General features: G+C 34.5%; 1 protein-coding gene and 2 pseudogenes across 10 annotated transcripts in view; 2 read left to right on the forward strand and 1 right to left on the reverse strand.

The window, feature by feature from the left end:
* LIN54 (lin-54 DREAM MuvB core complex component) overlaps positions 1-24,062 on the forward strand; it is a 126,246-nt gene that overhangs the window by 79,082 nt on the left and 23,102 nt on the right. For all 10 annotated transcript variants that reach the window (XM_077143008.1, XM_077143014.1, XM_077143010.1 and 7 more), the window contains exon 5: positions 21,974-22,190. In XM_077143008.1, coding sequence (XP_076999123.1) covers positions 21,974-22,190 — 217 coding nt within the window. The remainder of the gene's footprint in view (positions 1-21,973; positions 22,191-24,062) is intronic.
* On the reverse strand, positions 7,889-8,695 carry LOC143668532 (UDP-N-acetylglucosamine transporter pseudogene; annotated as a pseudogene).
* On the forward strand, positions 10,052-14,489 carry LOC143668533 (cyclin-C pseudogene; annotated as a pseudogene).

Consider the following 24,062-nt stretch of genomic DNA (forward strand, 5'->3'; position numbering starts at 1 on the left):
ACTATATATTTAAGGTTTCTGTGTATGTTTTCATGACTTGATAGCAAGTTTCTCTTTATTGCTGAATAATCTATTGTATAGATATACTAGTTTATTTATCCATTCAGCTATTTAAGGACTTCTTGATTGCTTCCAAATTTTAGCGATTATGAATAAAACTGCTATAAACATTCATGTGCAGGTTTTTGCGTGGACATAAGTTTTCAACTCATTTGGGTAAATACCTAAGAGCTCAGTTACTGGATTGAATGTTACACCAATATTTAGCTTTGTAAGAAGCTACCAAAGTGTCTTCCAAAGTGGCCATAGTTTTTTGGATTCCCACCAGCTTTTGGTATTGTCAGTGTTTTCGGATTTTAGTCATTTTAATAGTTGTGTAGTGGTATCTTGTTTTCTTTTGCAACTCTGTAATGACATATGATGTTAAGTACCTTTTCATATGTTTATTTGCCAACTGTATGCCTTTGGTCCTTTCAGGTCTTGTGTCTATTTGTTAATTTGTTGAACTTTAAGAGTTCTTTAAGTATATTTTGGATCCAGGATCTTTGTTTGATATGTTTTGCAAATATTTTCTACTAGTATGCAACTTGTCTTTTCCTTCTCTGAACAATGTTTTTCATAGAGCAGCACTTTTTAATTTTAATGAAATCCATTTCTTTCATGGATCATACTTTTGGTGCTGTATCTAAGACGTCATTGCCAGACCAAGGCCACCTAGATTTTCTTCTGTGTTATGTTCTAAAAGTTTTATGGTTTTGTTCTTTACATTTAGGTCTTTTTTTTTTCATTAATTAATGTAAAATAAAGAAATTAACCCAACATTTAGAAATCATACCATTCTACATATGCAATCAGTAATTCTTAACATCATCACATAGATGCATGATCATCATTTCTTAGTACATTTGCATGGGTTTAGAGGAACTAGCAACACAACAGAAAAAGATATAGAATGTTAATATAGAGAAAAGAAATAAAAGTAATAATAATAGTAAAACAAAACAAAACAAAAAAAACCTATAGCTCTGATGCAGCTTCATTCAGTGTTTTAACATGATTACTTTACACTTAGGTATTATTGTGCTGTCCATTTTGGAGTTTTTGTATCTAGTCCTGTTGCACAGTCTGTATCCCTTCAGCTCCAATTACCCATTATCTTACCCTGTTTCTAACTCCTGCTGGTCTCTGTTACCAATGACATATTCTAAGTTTATTCTCGAATGTCTGTTCACATCAGTGGGACCATACAGTATTTGTCCTTTAGTTTTTGGCTGGACTCACTCAGCATAATGTTCTCTAGGTCCATCCATGTTATTACATGCTTCATAAGTTTATCTTGTCTTAAAGCTGCATAATATTCCATCATATGTATATACCACAGTTTGTTTAGCCATTCTTCTGTTGATGGACATTTTGGCTGTTTCCATCTCTTTGCAATTGTAAATAACGCTGCTATAAACATTGGTGTGCAAATGTCCGTTTGTGTCTTTGCCCTCAAGTCCTTTGAGTAGATACCTAGCAATGGTATTGCTGGGTTGTATGGCAATTCTATATTCAGCTTTTTGAGGAACCGCCAAACAGCCTTCCACAGTGGTTGCACCATTTGACATTCCCACCAACAGTGGATAAGTGTGCCTCTTTCTCCGCATCCTCTCCAGCACTTGTCATTTTCTGTTTTGTTGATAATGGCCATTCTGGTGGGTGTGAGATGATATCTCATTGTGGTTTTGATTTGCATTTCTCTAATGGCCAGGGACATTGAGCATCTCTTCATGTGCCTCTAGGCCATCCGTATTTCCTCTTCTGGTAGGTGTCTGTTCAAGTCTTTTTCCCATTTTGTAATTGGGTTGTTTGTCTTTTTGTTGTTGAGTTGAACAATCTCTTTATAAATTCTGGATACTAGACCTTTATCTGATATGTCATTTCCAAATATTATCCCCGTTGTGTAGACTGTCTTTGTAATTTCTTGATGAAGTTCTTTGATTCACAACAGAGTTTAATTTTGAGGAGCTCCCATTTATTTATTTCCTTCTTCAGTGCTCTTGCTTTAGATTTAAGGTCCATAAAACTGCCTCCAATTGTAAGTTTCATAAGATATTTCCCTACATTTTCCTCTAACTGTTTTATGGTCTTAGACCTAATGTTTAGATCTTTGATCCATTTTGAGTTTACTTCTGTATAGGGTGTGAGATATGGGTCTTCTTTCATTCTTTTGCATATGGATATCCAGTTCTCTAGACACCATTTATTGAAGAGACTGTTCTGTCCCAGGTGAGTTGGCTTGACTGCCTTATCAAAGATCAAATGTCCATAGATGAGAGGGTCTATATCTGAGCACTCTATTCGATTCCATTGGTCGATATATCTATCTTTATGCCAATACCATGCTGTTTTGACCACTGTGGCTTCATAATATGCCTTAAAGTTTGGCAGCACGAGACCTCCAGCTTCATTTTTTTTCCTCAAGATGTTTTTAGCAATTCGGGGCAACCTGCCCTTCCAGATAAATTTGCTTATTGGTTTTTCTAATTCTGAAAAATAAGTTGTTGGGATTTTGATTGGTATTGCATTGAATCTGTAGATCAGTTTAGGTAGGATTGACATCTTAACTATATTTAGTCTTCCAATCCATGAACACGGTATGCCCTTCCATCTATTTAAGTCTTCTGTGATTTCTTTTAGCAGTTTTTTGTAGTTTTCTTTATATAGGTTTTTTGTCTCTTTAGTTAAATTTATTCCTAGGTATTTTATTCTTTTAGTTGCGATTGTAAATGGGATTCATTTCTTGATTTCCCCCTCGACTTGTTCATTACTAGTGTATAGAAATGCTACAGATTTTTGAATGTTGATCTTGTAACCTGCTACTTTGCTGTACTCATTTATTAGCTCTAGTAGTTTTGTTGCGGATTTTTCCGGGTTTTCGACGTATAGTATCATATCGTCTGCAAACAGTGATAGTTTTACTTCTTCCTTTCCAATTTTGATGCCTTGTATTTCTTTTTCTTGTCTAATTGCTTTGGCTAGAATCTCCAACACAATGTTGAATAATAGTGGTGATAGTGGACATCCTTGTCTTGTTCCTGATCTTAGGGGGAAAGTTTTTAATTTTTCCCCATTGAGGATGATATTAGCTGTGGGTTTTTCATATATTCCCTCTATCATTTTAAGGAAGTTCCCTTGTATTCCTATCTTTTGAAGTGTTTTTAACAGGAAAGGATGTTGAATCTTGTCAAATGCCTTCTCTGCATCAATTGAGATGATCGTGATTTTTCTGCTTTGATTTGTTGATATGGTGTATTACATTAATTGATTTTCTTATGTTGAACCATCCTTGCATACCTGGGATGAATCCTACTTGGTCATGATGTATAATTCTTTTACTGTTTTGTTGGATACGATTTGCTAGAATTTTATTGAGGATTTTTGCATCTATATTCATTAGAGAGATTGGTCTGTAGTTTTCTTTTTTTGTAATATCTTTGCCTTGTTTTGGTATGAGGGTGATGTTGGCTTCATAGAATGAATTAGGTAGTTTTCCCTCCACTTCGATTTTTTTGAAGAGTTTGAGGAGAGTTGGTACTAATTCTTTCTGGAATGTTTGGTAGAATTCACATGTGAAGCTGTCTGGTCCTGGACTTTTCTTTTTAGGAAACTTTTGAATGATTAATTCAATTTCTTTACTTGTGATTGGTTTGTTGAGGTCATCTATGTCTTCTTGAGTCAAAGTTGGTTGTTCGTGTCTTTCCAGGAACCTGTCCATTTCATCTAAATTGTTGTATTTATTAGCTTAAAGTTGTTCATAATATCCTGTTATTACCTCCTTTATTTCTGTGAGGTCAGTAGTTATATCTCCTCTTCCATTTCTGATCTTATTTATTTGCATCCTCTCTCTTCTTCTTTTTGTCAATCTTGCTAAGGGCCCATCAATCTTATTGATTTTCTCATAAAACCAACTCTGGTCTTATTGATTTTCTCTATTGTTTTCATGTTTTCAATTTCACTTATTTCTGCTCTAATCTTTGTTATTTCTTTCCTTTTGCTTGCTTTGGGATTAGTTTGCTGTTCTTTCTCCAGTTCTTCCAAGTGGACAGTTAATTCCTGCATTTTTGCCTTTTCTTCTTTTCTGATATTGGCATTTAGGGCAATAAATTTCCCTCTTAGCACTACCTTTGCTGCGTCCCATAAGTTTTGATATGTTGTGTTTTCATTTTCATTCGCCTCGAGGTATTTACTAATTTCTCTTATAATTTCTTCTTTGACCCACTCGTTGTTTAAGAGTGTGTTGTTGAGCCTCCACGTATTTGTGAATTTTCTGGCACTCTGCCTATTACTGATTTCCAACTTCATTCCTTTATGATCCGAGAAAGTGTTGTGTGTGATTTCAATCTTTTTAAATTTGTTAAGACATGCTTTGTGACCCAGCATATGGTCTGTCTTTGAGAATGATCCATGAGCACTTGAGAAAAAGGTGTATCCTGCTGTTGTGGGATGTAATGTCCTATAAATGTCTGTTAAGTCTAGCTCATTTATAGTGATATTCAGATTCTCTAATTCTTTATTGATCCTCTGTCTAGATGTTCTGTCCATTGATGAGAGTGGTGAATTGAAGTCTCCAACTATTATGGTAGATGTGTCTATTTCCCTTTTCAGTGTTTGCAGTGTATTCCTCATGTATTTTGGGGCATTCTGGTTCGGTGTGTAAATATTTATGATTGTTATGTCTTCTTGTTTAATTGTTCCTTTTATTAGTAGATAGTATCCTTCTTTGTCTCTTTTAACTGTTTTACATTTGAAGTCTAATTTGTTGGATATTAGTATAGCCACTCCTGCTCTTTTCTGGTTGTTATTTGCATGAAATATCTTTTCCCACCCTTTCACTTTCAACCTATGTTTATCTTTGGGTCTAAGATGTGTTTCCTGTAGACAGCATATAGAAGGATCCTGTTTTTTAAGACATTCTGCCAGTCTATGTCTTTTGATTGGGAAATTCAGTCCATTAACATTTAGTGTTATTACTGTTTGGGTAATGCTTTCCTCTACCATTTTGCCTTTTGCAATATATATATCATATCTGATTTTCCTTCTTTCTACACTCTTCTCCGTACCTCTCTCTTCTGTCTTTTTGTATCTGACTCTAGTGCTCCCTTTAGTATTTCTTGCAGAGCTGGTCTCTTGGTCACAAATTATCTCAGTGACTTTTTGTCTGAAAATGTTTTAATTTCTCCCTCATTTTTGAAGGACAATTTCGCTGGATATAGAAGTCCTGGTTGGCAGTTTTCCTCTTTTAGTAATTTAAATATATCATCCCACTGTCTTCTAGCTTCCATGGTTTCTGCTGAGAAATCTACACATAGTCTATTGGGTTTCCCTTGTATGTGATGGATTGTTTTTCTCTTGCTGCTTTCAAGATCCTCTCTTTCTCTTTGACCTCTGACATTCTAACTAGTAAGTGTCTTGGGGAACGCCTATTTGGGTCTAATCTCTTTGGGGTGCGCTGCACTTCTTGGATCTGTAATTTTAGGTCTTTCATAAGAGTTGGGAAATTTTCAGTGATAATTTCTTCCATTAGTTTTTCTCCACCTTTTCCTTTCTCTTCTCCTTCTGGGACACCCACAACACATATATTTGTGCGGTTCATATTGTCCTTGAGTTTCCTGATACCCTGTTCAAATTTTTCCATTCTTTTCCCGATAGTTTCTGTTTCTTTTTGCAATTCAAATGCTCCATCCTCTTAGGTCTATTTTTTTTTTTTTTTTTTTTTAAAGAAAGACAGAGAAGGAAGGAAGGATAGAAGGAAGGAAAGGAGGAAGAAAGGGAAACATCTTTAAACATTTTCTTGTTTTATTATATTTTGTTTGTTTGTTTTTTACATGGGCTGGGGCCGGGAATCGAACCGAGGTCCTCCGGCATAGCAGGCAAGCACTCTTGCCCGCTGAGCCACCGCGGCCCGCCTCTTAGGTCTATTTTGAGTTAATTTTTGTGAAAGTTGTAAAGTCTTTGTGTAGATTCATTTTTTTAATGTACATGTCCAATTGTTTTAGCACCATTTATTGAAAAGACTTTCTCTATTGAATTGACTTTGCGCCGTTGTCAAAAATCAGTTTTGTATGGGTCTGTTTCTGAGCTCTCTATTCTGTTTCATTGATTTGTCTATTCTTTTGCTAATACACATTGTCTTGATCACTGTAACTTTATGATGAGTCTTAAAGTGTCAGTCCTCCAACTTTGTTGTTCCTCAGTAGTGTATAGGTTATTCTCAGTCTTTTACTTTCCATATAAACTATAGAATTAGTTTGTTGATATCCAGAAGGTAACTTACTGGTGTTTTGATTGAGGTTGCATTGAATCTATAGATCAAGTTGAGGAGAATTGACATCTGACTAACATTGAAACTTCCCATCCACGAACAAGAAATACCTATTTATTTAGATTTTCTTTGATTTCTTTCATCAGTTTTGTTGTTTTCCTCATGTAGATCTTGTACATATTTTATTACATTTATACCTAATTATTCATTTTTGGTGCTAATCTAAATGTCATGATTTTTTTATTTTTTACATTTTAAAATGTTAATAGAAATTAACACATCTTTAATTTAAAGTAATATTAAAGATTTATCTGATTTACAAAAAAAAATACAATTAGGAGATAAAAGACAAAACTTAATTAGTTTAAAAGCCCCTGGAGCAAGTAGATTTCTTTCAGTAGTTTGAAGCACTAGAAAGTCATAAAATGTATATAGAGAAACAGGTGTGTGTCTCTCTGTTTTATATTTAAATATGAATATTATTTCCTTGTAAGCCGAACCAGAATGTTGCTTCATCAATTTTTATGTAGTTTAACAAGTAACATTTAGCAGTTCTTTGTTTAGTAATCCTTTGTATAAATATAAGAATTCCAGATACATAAAAATGTTTTTGCAAATCATATATACGTCTTTCTTCACAGCTTTTTAAGTAATTAAAATTTTCAGATTTTGAATATTCTCTGTGATTATCTGAACAAAAAGTGTAAGATTAAACATTTAATGATTAAATATATCTGATTTGCAAAATTGATATCTGACATTTGTGTGCTCTTGCAAAGAATGCACAGGATATTTCTGCTACAATTAAAGAGGTAAAATCTCTTTAAACTCAGATTTCAGCTTTCCTCTAAGTTAAGTATTCTGACCCCTGGAAATACTTTCAAGTTTTGCTTTTTAGATGTAATAATTATTTTATAATTATATGTTATTTTATATATATATACCTACATATGATTTTCCTTAAACTTTTATAATTTCAAACCATTTGAACAGTATAATCAGATTTGGCATGATGATGTCTTCCTAGAATCTATAGAAATCATCTGTGCATGATTAATGTCAAGATTTCTAGTGTACTATTTTGAAAAGCTAGTTTAAAGTAGTATACTGCTATTCTTTAATGGGATTTCCAGCAGGTTTAGGATCATAACCATATGAAAGTAACTGTTACTGCACAAATGGTGCCAAGGAAAAAGACACTGGTTGGCACAAAGTCTTGTAGCCAAAAGTAGGATATCAGTATTAATAATATGGGTAATGAAGTTGCAAATCATTTAAAAATATCTATATACATAATAACAGCATCTATTACAAGCTCTCCAAGACCAGAAGAATTACTGCTGTCTTCATCAGTAGGTTATATTCCCGAAAAAAAAAAACATTCTTTGATACCAGTTCTCTGTCATAAATGTATACACCCATTAATCCAAATATATCCCAGAGAAACCAAGCTGAATGTTTCTTATCCACACTGATTGTTTTGTTTCTATTAAAACCTGAAAAATTACTGCTATCCAAGTCAGTCGATAATATCCCTGAAAAAAAAAGTTCTTTGATACCAGTTCTCTAGCATAAAACCTATTATGTATAGGTTTTATGTATAGATAAAAGGTATACACCTGTTAATCCAAATATACTCCCAAAGAAACCCAGCTGATTGTTTCTTATCCACACTGATTGTTTGGCTTCTTTTAAAATTTTCTCAAAGTAAAACCCCCACAAAGCCACTTGAAAAACATACTGTGAGAACTGCCATGAGTCCTACGTATTGAGAGCCAGCTGAGAGGTCTTTAGAATGAAATGCTTGAGAATCTGAAGGCCACTGAACAAAAAAAAAAAATGCAGAATTAGTAGGGAGAGCCACTGGTATACTCCTAAGTTTGTCCTAAGCACAGACAGAGAAATGTAAGAATTTTCAGTCTATATGTGACCTGAAAAGTAACTATATCTAGATTTGACAGTGCCACATAGAGTAAATTATTCTGAAAAGTATATATCTCAGAGGGAATAACAAGTTTAAGCTAGATTAGGAATTTCCTCATGCAGCACTTGATTCAGTGCTCTTAGACTACATTTGCTGTTTTTGTAGACTAGTAAAATGTAGGCCATTATTTTCATAAATTCAACGATAACCACTGCAGTAGAAGATAGCTAATGAAGTCACTCCTCTTTTACAATCCTAGAATAACTCATTGTTACAACCCATCTGGTAGGCTGAAAGTCCAAAAGTCCCAAGGAAAGATATTTTAGGTTGGCGGGCCTTGTTTTCTTTTCATTTGCCTCCAGAGCTCTGCACGCACTGGGACCTGCGTGGCTTAACTCCACCCGATGCCCCAGGTTGCAGAGCCTATATCCACAGGGTTGCAGGTTCCTGCCACCGCCCAGCATTATGGTTTTAGTTTCAGATTCCAATTGTTTATTGCTAGTATTAGGAGAGCAGTTGACTTTAAAAAAAATTTTTTTTATTGTATAGTATAACATATATACAAAGCAAAGAAATGAAAATGCAATAATTTTCAAAGCACTCTTCAAGTAGTTACAGGACAGATCCCAGCGTTTGTCATGAGCTACAATACAGTCCTCTAAGATTTTTCCTCCTAGCTGCTCCAGAATATAGGAGGCTAGAGGGCTTAAATATTTTTTTTATCATCACAATTGATTTTTTTTCCTTCTTTTTATGTGAAAAATAAAATATACCAAAAAAGCTATAAATTTCAAAGCACAGCACCACAGTTAGTTGTAGAACATATTTCAGAGTTTGACTTGAGTTACAATTCCACAATTTTAGATTTTTACTTCTAGCTGTCTAAAATACTAGAGACTAAAAGAGATATCAATTTAATGATTCAGCATTCATACTCATTTGTTAAATCCCATATTCTCTATAAATAACTCCACCACCACCTCTGATCTTTCTCCCACTCTCTAGGGGTGTTTGGGCTATGCCCAATCTAGCTTTTTCATGTTGGAAGGGGCTGTCGCTGATAGTGGGTAGGGAAATGAAACTAGCTAATGTTCTGGAGAGGCTGGCTCCTCTAGGTTCCAGAACTTATCTTGTCCAGGGACCCATCTGGAGATTATAGGTTTCTGGAAAGTTACCCTAGTACATGGAAACTTAGTAGAGTCTTATATATTGCCCTGGGTGTTTTTAGGATTGTCTGGAATGGTTTTGGTTGGGATTTGGCAAGTTATGATAGGTAGCAATGTCTAACTGAAGTTGTGTAAAAGTGACCTCCAGAGTAGCCTCTTGACTCTATTTGAACTCTCTCAGCCACTGATACCTTTTTAGTTATACTTTTCCCAACCTTTTGGTCAGGATGGCATTGTTGATCCCACAGTGCCAGGCCAGATTCATTCCTGGGAGTCATCTTCCATGCTGACAGGGAAACTTTCACCCCTGGTTATCATGTCCCACGTACTGGGGGAAGGCAATGATTTCACTTGCAGAGTTGGGCTTAGAGAGTGTGAGGCCACATCTGAGCAGCAAAAAAGGTCCTCCAGAAGTAACTCTTAGGCATACCGATAGGAAGGCTAAGCTTCTCCACCACCTACATAAGCTTCACAAGAGCAAGTCTCAAGATCAAGGGGTTGTCCTAGAGATTTGAGTGTCCCTAATGTTTGACACAGTATCAGGGGTTTCCCCAGTGTAAAAGTTTAATAGTTCCATATTTTTTCTCCCATCCCTCAAATGACTTTGTACTACATCCATTTTTTAGCAAATAAATCTTGGGCTCATCCCACTCAATGTTCCCAGGTAGTTCACCTGATCCAGAAATATTTTGGCAGGTTTACCTGAAGGTGATCCACTGTTACAGGTATTCTGAAATGCACTCCTGTTTCATGCCAGATTTGTTTTATTTTGCACTGATGCTGAAAGCTCATGTTGTGGGATATTATTATAAAGTTATTTTTATCTAATGTGAGAATGTTATCTGGAAACATTTTTGTGTCATGTGATATATTTTTTAGGTCCCCTTTGAGATGTCTCTCTGATGTTTAATATCAAGAACAGATGCATTTAACAATTTTTAAAAAGTGGGTATTATGGAAAAATTTAAATATACACGAAAGTAGAGGAAAGAGTGTAATGAACACCCTTGTAATCATCATCCAGCTTCATCAAACATTTTACCATTCTTACTACATTTAGTATTTTCCCCCTTTTCCCTGACATTTTATTTTCTGTATATTTTACTTACAATAGCTGGATTTTTTATTTTTTATTCTTTTGCATGGGCAGGCACTCAACTGTATTTTAAAGGGTATGATTTTATGAATTTTGACATGTTTACACCTGTGTAACTGCATATGGTTTTAGTTAATTTTTTTCCTCACTGTTTAGTAGTCAAGTCCATTGCTAACTTTTTAGATACTCATAATGAAACTTTGAGAACACTAGAGGCTTATTGTTTGGAAATCTTAAAGAAATTACAATAATTCCTCCAAATAAACATTAGCTTCTGTTCAGCATAATCGTACTTATTTTCCTAAAAGTGGTAAAATTTGAGGAGTGAGAAGTCTAAAGTAATGTGGGTCCTAAAATTACTTTTGTTTAATTTGCTTTGTTTTTATCTCATGAACATTGTGAATGAAGTAAACGACGTGGTTTCTTTTCCATGTTAGCTGATTGATAAAAAATTTGCAGCCAAATTTGTAGCCCACATATAGTAGATAATAAGGTCATTTTGGTTTGTATTTTTGGATTGATTTTGTCCCTGCTTTATTTTTCTTTCTCCTGAATCATACAAACTCCTTATGGAACTTTTATTCCATTTAATTACTATGCCAAATCAATGCTGTTGTTGTTAGGCCTTTTAATTTGGTTTATATTTTAAATTCCAGATAATATTATTATTGCTTCATAACATCAATGATAATTTGGATTTATCTACATTTGTTCTAATTCTTCTCCATTTTCATTTATCTTTCCATCTCTGAGCATTTGTCCAGGATTACTTTTTTACCTACATTTCTTAGAGTGTAAGTGCTGATGGCAGATTACCTCTTTTTGTTGTTGTTGTTCTGGAAGTGTCTTTATTTCACCTTCATTTTTGAAAGATATCTTCACTGAATACAGAATGCTAGGTTGGCAGGGTTTTTTTGTTTTGTTTTTGTTTTTCCCATTTGCCACATTGAAAATATTATTCCATTGTCTTCAGGTTCCATTCTTTCTGTAGGAAGTCAACCATCAATCTGATTGTTTCTTCATTAAAGGTAATGTCTTTTTTCTCTGACTTTTTTAAAAAGAGTATTTTTAAAAAGTAGGTTACAGTGCTTTTTGAATATGTGGTTTGATGTCTTTTATAATTTTGGAACATTCTCAGCAGTTTTCTTCAATACTGTTTCTGTTGGATTTTAGCTCTCCTCTCTTTCTGCTACTCAATTACATGACTCTTTTGTATAGCCTATCTTCTTGTGTCTGTTAATTTTATTCTGAATATTTTCTTCCGAGACCTTCTGCCAGTTCACCTGGTTTCTTCACCTGTATCAAATTTGCTATTAAATTTGTTTGAGTTCTTGATTTTTAATTCTGAAATTACTACTTTGAATTTTTTTGTCAAATATACTTTGTTTTTTTTTTTTAAGTTCCTCAGAATCTGTTGAAATATTCAATTTTCTCTTCTCCCTCCTTGAACTTAGTAACAGAAATTATTTTAAAATTTTACACATGATTGGGGCATATAGTCTTATTGTGCCCAACCATTTACTCCCTTCCTGTAATTCACTTATAGGTCCACCTCCTTTCTGTGGAATCTTTTCGTAGGGCTTCCTACTAGACTATACAACCCTGCCTCATATGCTTGGTGGTATGATATTGTTTAGCCAGTGAAATGTGAATGGTAGCAAAAGTGTGCCAGTTTCAACCAAGGCCTTAAGAGACATCACATGTTTATTTTTGTTGTTTTTGTGCTTCTGCCATCTACCATGAGGAGAAAATGGTTCCCTGATGAGGAGGCAGGCGGTGTAGAATTGAATTTATCCTGAAGCAATGAGCCAAACCTAACAGAGCTATGATTTAGCTTCAGACCTGTGAACAAGAAGTAAATGCTTGTGTTTGTGGTTGAGTTCTGGACTTGCGTGTTTTGTGGCATTATTACAGTAGAAGCCTAATGTGGTAGAAGCCATGATCTTGTGACCTCGTAGGCCAGTTTCTGTTATCTGTAGTTTGTGGTGTTCTCATTCCTGTTGTCTGTGCTCTTGCAGGCCTGGCTATCTTTGACTGCTCAACAAGTGTTTTTTTAAAGTGTTTGTAGATAGAGGAGTGTGGTTACCTGGTGGGTGGGGTCTATGATCGTTCCATGGGCCCCTCTGCCAGCTGGTGTTTTTTTTTTTATCAGGGCAAGCTGTGTTCCATGGCTGGGAAGTTTTGGCAGAGCTCCCACTATTTGCAGTGGATTTTGGATAAACAAGATCTGCTGAAGGAGCACCAAAAGAACTTAAAGTCTCAGAAGAGAAATACTGGAAATTACAAATATTTTTTACAAATGTTATCTAAGCATTAGAGGAACATCTTAAATTAAGACAAGTTATTGCCATGCTACAGTCTGCTTCAAGAGATTCTATGCCAGGTGTTCTTTTAAAAGTATAGATCCTGTATTAATGGCTATTACATATGTATGTTGTTTTTGTTTGTTTGTTTGTTTTTGTTTTTGTTTTGCATGGGCAGGCTCTGGGAATCAAACCTGGGTCTCCAGCACGGCAGGCAGGAATTCTGCCACTGAGCCACTGTTGCGCCACCCCTACATATGTGTTTTTAACATCAAAAGTAGAGGAATTTGGAGTAGTGTCAAATACAAGATTGATTTTTTTAAACTTTTTTTTATTAATTAAAAAAAGAAAATTAACAAACAAAACATTTAAATATCATTCCATTCTACATATATAATCAGTATTTCTTAATATCATCACATAGTTGCATATTCATCATTTCTTAGTACATTTGCATCGATTTAGAAGAAGAAATAAAAAGACAACAGAAGAAGAAATAAAATGATAATAGAGAAAAAAAAAGTATACGTACCATACCCCTTACCCCTCGCTTTCATTTACCACTATTGCAAACTGAATTTATTTTAACATTTGTTCCCCCTATTATTTATTTTTATTCCATATGTTCTACTCTTCTGTTGATACAGTAGCTAAAAGGAGCATCGGACATAAGGTTTTCACATTCACAGAGTCTCATTGTGAAAGCTATATCATTGTTCAATCATCATCAAGAAACATGGCTACTGGAACACAGCACTACATTTTCAGGCAATTCTCTCCAGCCTCTCCACTACATCTTGAACAACAAGGTGATATCTACTTAATGCGTAAGAATAACCTCCAAGATAACCTCTCGACTCTGTTTGGAATCTCTCAGCCATTGACACTTTGTCTCATTTTACTCTTCCCCCTTTTGGTCGAGAAGGTTCTCTCAATCCCTTGATGTTAATTCTCAGCTCATTCTAGGGTTTTTCTCAGTCCTTTGATGCTGAGTCTCAGCTCATTCCAGGATCTTTGTCCCACGTTGCCAGGAAGGTCCGCACCCCTGGGAGTCATGTCCCACGCAGAGAGGGGGAGGGTGGTGAGACTGCTCATCATATTGGCTGGAGAGAGAGGCCACATCTGAGCAACAAAAGAGGCTCTCTTGGGGGTGACTACAAGATTGATTTTTGCTGCTACTTTTGTACTATAAAACAGGTTTTCATAGGCCTCTCCAAAGGAATTTCCTTATAGGATGAACTATATATTAGAATGTGAAGTCTATCTTTTTGAACCAAAGGGTTGTCGTTTGATAGTATATCATCCTTATAGACCTTTGCTCCAGTGTGTGCAGGACACGGGGCAAGAAGACATGTTGCTTCCCCTTGCATAGAGGATAGTGAATGATACCTAAAGAATGGATCTTTGCCTATTGTATCCTCCTTTCGTGAGAGCTTTAGCTTGTCTACATGTAGCCTGTGTCGTACAACAGAAAGATGCCAGACAGTGGTTTGCTGAGCTTTCTGTGGATATGGAGAAGATTTTGGAAATAATCAGGGTTATTTTAAAACTATATGAGCAGTGACAGAATTTTGATGAGAGAAAAGAGATGGCAACTATTCTTAGTAAGATGCCAAAACCAAAACCACCTTCAAACAGTGAAGGAGAGTAGGGTCCAAATGGAAGTCAGAACTCTAGCCTCAGCCAGTCTTAAAACATTTTAAAGAATTCTGTAGCGGACCACTTGGAAATAAACCATTGGACAGATTTCAGTGACGTTTTCAGTGGAGCACAAATAAAAATGAATAGCTTGTTTCTGTCAAGTGTATTGGGAAGTGATTTTTTTTTTGCAAAATAATTTTTTTTCTTAAATTGATTCTAATACATTGATAAAATCTCTTGATTATAAAACTTTGGAATGATTCTAAGGAGACCTACAGACAAACAGACATTTCAAAATTAATAGCTTTTTGATTAGTATAATTTTTAAAATTTGGATAATAGAAATTATAGCTTTTTATTATAATTAAGCCGGGAAACATGAAGCATAAAATTTGTTTAAAATTCTCTTTGGTCACTGAAGGGCCAAAAAAGGACATAAAAAGTCAAATATATGAGGGTTTTTTTTCCCTCCTTAAGTTAAACTTTAAAATTATAGTTAAAGTAATCAAATCTTTCAAAATCCTGGATGATGATGATGATTCAGGGAAATTAATCAAGTACCTATTGATTTGAAAGTGTATTTTATTCAGTAGTTTGGTATCTTGCCATGGAAGATATAGCCCAGTCTAGCAGAAAAGTGCAGTATGTATAGCATACTTTTGACATTTTGTTATATTAATTCTGTAGCAATTTTGAAATGCTGAGCTAACTAAAAAAGAAAAAGATCCTACTTGAAGTCCTTGATAATTGATTCACAGTCAGGCATTTTGAAAGTTAATTGGATAAAACGCCATAATATGGTTGAAATTTGATAAAATTTTAATTTTACTGTACTGTGAAAAATTTTTTATAAGATATACACATCCTAGTTTATTTTTGTGTTTTAGTATGGATTTACAAATTTACGACAGATACTGAGCCAGAAACACAATCAGGTTTCAGGCCAGTTTGATACTGGCTGTTATTAATTCTGATATGAGTGTAGGGCTTCAGACTAAATGTTATGTCAGTGGGACTGTGGTTCTGTGCAACATTATAAATTAATCATTTTCTTCAGACTTGAAAGCAAATGATAAGTAAAATTTGGAATCATAAGTTGTTGATGTATGATTTAAGGATTAAAATATTTTTATATATCAATTGTGAGCAATGGATTTTTAAATTAAATATTGACTTCCTTGTCTAAAATTAGAAGAATGAAAGTAAGTTCTCCAGTGGGGGGAAAGAAATGTTTGTATTTATATGAATTCTATTATGAATTTTATTTTCTATGAGAATTTTTGTTTGTATCCACAGATACCATGTACACTTGTTCTCTGGGGTCATCTTAATTCAATTTTCGTGGTTTTTGGACTACCTAGATGACACAGCTTAGATGGATTCTGTGTAAGGTCTGGCTTTGATGGATTCTTTTCACCTCTACTTCCAACTTAAAACATTGGTAGCTTGCCAGGGTATCCACTCTAAGAAAATCACAGATTCCCGCTTTTTCAACTCCCCTTCTGTCCCACTCTACTCCCCAAGCACAGAATTCACTGGCCTTGCAGTTTCTGTATTGGTAAATGGCCCAGGGCAAACGTGGGTAAAATTGATAGATTCACTTTTCTGAATTTCTAGCTTCTCTGAGTCTTTGTTAATTCTTCTCTTCCTTATTAGCATTCTTATATATTCAGGCAGATTAAAAAATATATTTTATTCAGCTTTTCTCGTTGTCTTCTGGTAAGATTGTTTTGGTTTTTTCCATTACTGAAAGCAAAAATATCATCAAGGAGTTTCTAACAAGATGGCAGTGGTCAAGATCAGATTTGCGTCAAAATTATTCTGCTGGCAGTATGGATGCACTGAAGGCCACTGTGAGATTGAAGACCATTATACTGGCTAATCATAAGAATAAAAGTTAACATTTTTATAAGATCTATTAAATGTGGGACACTGTTCTTAACACTATATTATTTGGCTCGTTGAAAGCTCACAACAGTCCTATAGTAAAGTACTATTATTGTTGCCATTTTGTAATTGAGGATTTTGAGGCATAGAGAGTTAAAGTGCCCTGTTTAGTCTACCTGTAGGTGACAAGCTGGGAGCCCATGCTCTTTGCCATATGCTGTACTACTTCTCAGAAAGTTTTTGCAGGAATCCAGAGAATGTGGGCCTAAAAATCAATTAATGGCAGTGAGAATAGAAAGGAATTGACAGATGTAAGAAATACTTAGGAGATGAGAGCAGGTGGTCAGGTAGTGGATAACAGCTGAGTCTAATGTGGTAGTAGGATTCTGGTTTATTTTACATTTAGTTGGTGTTTTCCTAATGTGGATTGGGAATATAACAGGAGAAGCACAATTTGGTTTGTCAGTGGGTTAGTTTGTGACATGTAACTTTTAAAATGTTTCACAGTAAATACAGTTAGAATTGTCCAATTACTAGGATACAAAATTGTATCTATATTTTGCGTATATTAATTAAAAACGACCATATATATAGGATAAAATATTTGAAGAACGTAGAAATATTTGTTTAATTATTTGAAAAATATGTTTGTTTTATGTGCCAGGATTCTCATTTTAGTTTTTTTCCTATTTTATTTAGATGTTCTTTAATGAATATGTATTCATTTAAAATTGGAAAAAACAGGCTGTAATTTTAAAAAGAAATTTAAAGACCATTTCATTATTGTACTTTTGGCAGCATTGATCTACCTTTTATTGAATTCTGGTTACTTTGAGATTCTTTGCCTTTTCCCCTAGTTGATTCTTTAAGGAATGTTAAAAGGATTTAACAGTGAGAATAATACCCTGTTTCTGCTCTGTTCACCTGAGGGAGTGACTAATTTAAGTACCCGAAGGCCCTCGAAATAAAGTAGTCTAAGTGATATTATTAAATAAACTCCAAAATGTGTAATTACACAAAATAGGATTTTTCTTGCTCAAGTGACACTTTTGGGCAGGTGAACAGGTCTATAGGGTGATCATCTTCCACACCATTATCTGTGAATTCTAGCTTTTACGTGTCTCTTTGTACTTCAGCTTTTACATGTTACTTGGTACTAAAAAATGCAGTTAAATCAGTGATTGTCCCGGGATTCGGGTTGGGTGGGAGAATATGAATATAAAGGATAGCACAGAGGATTTTCTTTGGGGCTGTGGACCAATTTTGTTTCCTGATTGTGTTGATGGTTGTATTCATCTATACATGTGATAAAATTTCATAGAATTATACTTTTAAAAACACAACAAAATAAACAATTCTTATGAAAACTGGTGGAATCCGAATGAAGTGTATAGTTTAGTTACTAGTATTGTACTAAATGTTAATTTCTTGATTTTGATAGTATTCTCTGTTTTTTTAAGATGTTATTTTGTTGGCTAAAGTTGGGTGAAGAGTTTGTGGAAACTCTCTGAATTGGTTTTGCTACTCGTGAGTCTAAAATTATTTTAGAATAAAAGAACTTTTTAAAAAATGCTGTTTATACTTCATTCAGCATACTAATTGAAAAAATTCTGAGAGGCAGATACAGAGCATTAGTTTTTAACAGATTTATTGAGAGCTGGATGCTATTTACTTTCATTCAGTAAGCTAATATTCATTAAACATCTATAGTAAGAGGTAGTATGATGTCTTGGGTAAGAGAATGAGCTTTGGAGTAGGGTTTAGTTCCTATCCTGGCTCTGCTGTTTTTTAGCTATTGGCTCTAAGATATTTACATAATCTCTTTGACTTTCAGTTTCCCCATTTATGACAGGCATAATAATAATGATATAAATAGCAATTCACATTTGTTGAGCATTATACAGTGTGACTGGAGTTATTTTTACTTTATATAATTTAACTCATTTAATTCACTCAACAATCCTGTGAGAAAGATATCATTAATCTTCATTCAGATGAAGAAAGAGGCACAAAGTTTAGTTACTTGCTCAAGGTCATACAACTAGGAAGTGGTGGAACCTAGATTAAAACCCAGGCAGTCTGGATTTTCTGTTTTTGGTTATAATGACCTAGCTTGTTGCCTACCAACCTTCCCACCAAAAACAATTTAAAAAGCTGAATGAACTATATTTTAAAAATTTGTTTGAATGCACTGGAGAGCAACAAGAGGGCCAGGACTTCACAGCCACAATCCTGGAGTAAAGAAGCCTAAAGAGATCAGTCTGATAATTCCCTGAGGGCATCTGTTGATTTGTAAATTGTGCCTGACAGACTAATAAAATGAACAGAAAGTGGCCACAGAAAGATTGAGGAGCAGGTCTGTCAGTCTTATAAGTCTAGGAACAAAAATTTGGGTTCAAGCCCCATCAAGAAGGAGGGGCCCTGGTAAACCCCAAAGTCTTGGATTGGGGTCACTGAAGGGTTATATCTTGGGGGAAAGAGTGAACCAGACATAGACAAGACCTCACGAAGATTGAAACTTGACTTCAAATCAGCTCAATTCATGTTTGCTTTAAGATAATTTACCTCTAGTTAATTGACTGCAGAAGCTAAAGAATTCTCTTTGGAGGAGTATAACATCACTAAAAGTCTCAAATTATCTCCTTAAGTTTTTATAAATAATACTTGGCATTTAATCAAAACATATCAGACATTTCAGGAGACTAGACCGGATTACTCACAATCAAGAGATATAGGTATTAGAGTTATTAGAAGTAGAATTTTACATCTTATTAACTCCTGAGAAATAATGTAATATGCTCAAGAATTTATTTAATAAGATGGAAAATTTCTACAGAGAACTGGAAATTATAAAAAGGAATCAGATGAATTTTTTCAGACTGAAGACTTAAAACTGTGATTAAGAACTCAGTGGATGAGTTTAACCGAAGATTAGATACAATGATAAAAAGATTTGACATTTTTTGAGGAACAAAATAGAGAAAATTTCTTATCAGCAGTTCTGCACTTAAATAAATCCTAAAGTGAGTTCTTCAAGCAGAAGGAAAATGATCCCAAGTGGAAGCACAGAAACATAGGAAGGACAGAAAGTGGAAATTTGTGGGTACATCTAAATGAAAATTTTGTTGGGCTTGAATTATATGTAGAATTGAAATGCTTACAACAATAGCCCAAAGATAGGTAAGGTAAATGGTGTTAGGGTTCTATGGTTCTTTCATTGTTTTGGGCGGTACTAATTTATATTCCTGTAGTGTGCATTATAATCTCTAGGATAATCACTAAAAGAATAGTAACAATGTATAAATAATACATAATAGGGGAAAATTAAATGATAAAATATTATCCGAAAAAGCGTGAAAAGAGAAAAAAAACATAGGACATGCGGGACAGTAGTACAGTGGTAGATTTAAATTCAGATATTTAATTAACTACATAAAATGTAACCAAACTTACATTGAAATATGGTCTGATCTGCCTTTTTTTTTTAAGACTCAGTTATATGTAATTTATAAGAGTCATAGCTTGCGGTTTAGAGCACAGAAAAATTGAAAGTAAAGAGATAGAAAAAGATATACCATACAGACCCAACTAAACTAGCCCAAGTGGTCTGGCTCCAGCCCTTGTACTTATGCCATGCTGTACCTATATCATGATATAGTGATTAGATTTATTATTATTTTTTAAATTATTTTTTGGGTACACGGTCCTGGAATCGAACCCTGGAGGTCTCCTGCATGACAGGCAAACATTCTACTACCAGTGAACCACCAGTGCACCCCTTAGTGATTAGATTTAAATCAGATAATCTTATAAAGAGTTTTTACACTGTCTACTATGCATATCAACTACCCATTATATTTAACTATTGTTTGAAATACCTTGTTTCTTAAGGTCATATTTTTTCCCCCCATTTTCATGTTGTAGTAATCTCTTTTGACCATTGCCTGCAGAATTTCCTAACTAAATGACATTCTTCTCTTTATTTTTCCATAGGGTTTCATGAAAATGCTCACATTCTTTAGAATTTTTTTTTTTTTTTTTTTACATGGGCAGGCACTGGGGATTGAACCCGGGTCTCTGGTATGGCGGGTGAGAACTCTGCCTGCTGAGCCACTGTGGCCCGCCCAGATTCTTTAGAATTTTTGATTTATAAATTATCCACATATTCTCCATCGTATATCAGTTGTCTTTTAGCATTAGGTCAAATTAAGAAATTGATAGGGAATTAATTCTTTTTTCTTTTTTGGCAGGGCAGGCACTGGGAATCAAACTTGGGTTTTCGGTATGGCAGGTGAGAACTCTGCCTGCTAAGCCACCATGGCCTGCCCTCCTTTTTTGTTTTAATTAAAAAGAATTGTAAATATTTTTACTTTGATATAGTTTCAAACTTAAAGAAAAGTTACAAAAACAATACATAGAACTCCATCATGCCCCCTCACCCAAATTTGCCAACTTTTAGCATTTAGTGACATTTATTATATCATTCTATCAGCACATCCATCCACCCATCTCTGTGTCTCTTTATTATCTAAACATCTAAGAATAGATTTCATATCTCATGCTTCTCTAACACTCAACACTTGTAGGTATATTTCCTGAGAACAAGGATATCCACTATATAACCACCTTAAGTACAGTTACCAAGATCAAGAAATTTAATATTGATATATAAAGTATACAGTCCATATTCCAGTTTTTTTTTCAATTGACTCCATAATGTCTTTTTTTCTGTTAGAAGTTTTTTTTTAAATAACATATACAACCTAAAATTTCCCCTTCTAACCACATTCAAATATATAAAGGATTTAATTATTTAGTAAAATAATACTATAGAACTAGTTAGAGAATTTTGTCTGGACCTTTGTTTTGTATAACAGTATGTTATTATGTGCATTGGTTAAATATCAATTTGGAAATATCTCAGGAGATCAGTTTGTTCTACTTTGCCTCTGATGTTTCATTTAGTGTTTTGGGGATCACATTTCTTTCTGAGTGAGAGAAAAGATTAAAAATGATTTAAATGATTGTATTGATCCAGATTTGATTCCCCCCAAAATGATTAGTTTCCACATACAACCAAAATTGAGTTAATTTTGAACTGAATTTGGCCCCCCCACCCATATGTTTGTTAATACATTTGTTGTACAAATAAGTCTTTCAGAATTGACTAGACTTAATAAAGGTACAAAATGGGCTTTTCTTTTGTATGCTTTCTCTTTTAGAATATTTGAGTATAAATTTGGTATAATTTGGTGGGTGGCAATTAAGCCAAATATCTGTATCCATGTTGAATATGTGGCTTAACTGTGGAAGATTTAAAATAATCTTTTTCTTATAAATTTTACCTCAAATGGACAAAATTTCTGCGTAAGTTCTGGAAAATTAAGTAATAATTCCTTCATAGCAAGTCGTCTGACCTGGAACAAGAAGGAAGAAAACGACTAAAGATGAAGGATAGAGCTTACTAATTTTGATTCACTCCTGTATTCATTACTATTCTTTTCGTTTCTCTTTGAACAGGTTGTTCCTTTCAACAGCTTTTGGTGAAATAGAGGAACGTATTTTTTTTACTTGACAGTTGTCATAAATTAAAAAGGGTAGAAAAGTTGAAACCCAGATTAATGATAGCAATGTTGTATTGTTTAATAGGCAGTGAAATCAGCTGTGCAGACCATCACTGTTGGAGGCGTGAGCACATCACAATTTAAGACAATTATTCCTCTGGCAACTGCTCCCAATGTCCAGCAGATTCAAGTGCCTGGAAGCAAGTTTCATTATGTCCGACTTGTTACTGCCACAACAGCCAGTAGCTCAACCCAGCCAGTTAGTCAGAATCCCAGTACAAACACTCAGCCTCTTCAGCAAGGTTAGTAACCACTTTTTTCGAACAGTAATTAATGCTTTTAACATTATTAGAGAACTTTGGTCCTTTTCTTGCTGAAATCCTGTTTAAGTGTGGCATTTCAGCTGACAGTTTGAATCAGCAGCTGTTCAGAAGGCAGTGAAATAGAATCATAATTGTAGTATATAACTGTACTATTTCAATCTGTTAAGTTGGTACATGGTGTGCAGTAATAACAAATAATCATAATTGCCCATCAGTTTGTGATTAGCCATTTTATTGCTGGTTTAAAAACATACAGTTTATGCCAGTGATCTTAGGTGAAATTAACTTAGATGAAATCAAATTGTTTCTATTATTCTCTAAACTATGAAGCCCCTTGATAGGGTTTGGGTGGGTTGAAATGATAGACAAGGTATAAAGGATAAATAAGAACATTATATCACTTTCATCCTTTACTTAGTATTTTGAATCTATAACTACCAATAAAATGTCCTGTTCTTTTATTCAATTGTATTTTTTCCTAGAGGATATCTTAACCCTCCCTACCACTGAGAAACATACACAGACTCACACACATAAGCTTTCTCCATATTTATCTACTTTAAAAAAAGATTAAATGGTGTGAAATCATCAGGATACTATCAGAAATCTAGTCATCTACAGTTTAGGGTATGATTTCTTTTTTCCTTGGAAGATCATGGTATATTCTGTTGATGTCAAAAAGCAGTTGATGACAAGTGAATGATTTATTGTTTACTAGAAGTAAATAAAATTAAAGAGCAGTTGGGTACTCTTTGGTTTTTATTGAGGTGTATTAGCTAGGGTTCTCTAGAGAAACAAAATCAGTAGGAGATATTTGTAAATATAAAATTTATAAAAGTGTCTCATGTAACCATTGGGATGTAGAGTCCAGGGTCTGTAAGGCAGGCTGCAAGCTGGCAGCTTCAGTGAAGTTCCTCGGTGAACTCTCAGGACAGGCTGGGTGGCTGAAGCAAGAAGAGTGAATGTCTCTTTTGAATCATCCTTAAAAGCCTGCTGATGATTAGATTAAGCATCGCTCATTGCAGAAGACACTCCCCTTAGCTGACTGCAAATGCAGTCAGCTGTGGATGCAGCCAACGTGATCATGATTTAAGTCCATGAAATGTCCTCATAGCAACAAGCAAGCCAGCACTTGCCCCAGCAGACAACTGGGCACCACCACCTGGCCAAATGGACACATGAACCATGACACAGAGGATTAGAGATTTGGAGCTATCTGTGTAGGAAATGTATTTCTTTTTCAAATTACTGAAAGATGAAAATGGAGGAGACATGGACAAAATAGTATTTGGGGCTATATTCTGTTAAAATTAGACATATCAGATAATTATGTTTCTAATTCCTCTTTAAACTGATTTTGGAAAAGATGCATCATAATGTTCTTAATGAGAGGGAAGATGAAACTTGTGTTTTTTGCTAAGAGAGTCAAATTGAGTGTTCTTCTCCCCAGTGCTTATACTAAGAGGTGCTTCAATTCCAACCTATTGAGATGTTATCATGATAGAAAGTAGTTATTAGATACATTTGGTTTTATTTTATGTGCATTTGTGTGTGTGCTTGTGTCTGTATACTATGTTGAGTGTCTATTTCCAGTATAACGTGAATACTAGTTTACTTATTAGCAAGAATAAGAAATTTGTATAAGTAGAAAAGGGAGCTGAAGAGCCAGGAAGAGTGGAAGAATGGGTTGGGCATTTCATAATCATGATGTGCTTATTGGTGCCTTCTTTTCCAACTTTATGTCCCTCTGCCTACTCCTATCTTCTCTTTTCTTTTTTTTCCTCACCTCTTCCGCTTCCCTACTTCTTCTTTTATGCTTTCATCGTCACTTTTTCCTCTCCACTCTCCCCT

The sequence above is a fragment of the Tamandua tetradactyla genome, chromosome 24 (assembly GCF_023851605.1).
Source record: "Tamandua tetradactyla isolate mTamTet1 chromosome 24, mTamTet1.pri, whole genome shotgun sequence".
Classification (NCBI taxonomy): Eukaryota; Metazoa; Chordata; class Mammalia; order Pilosa; family Myrmecophagidae; genus Tamandua; species Tamandua tetradactyla.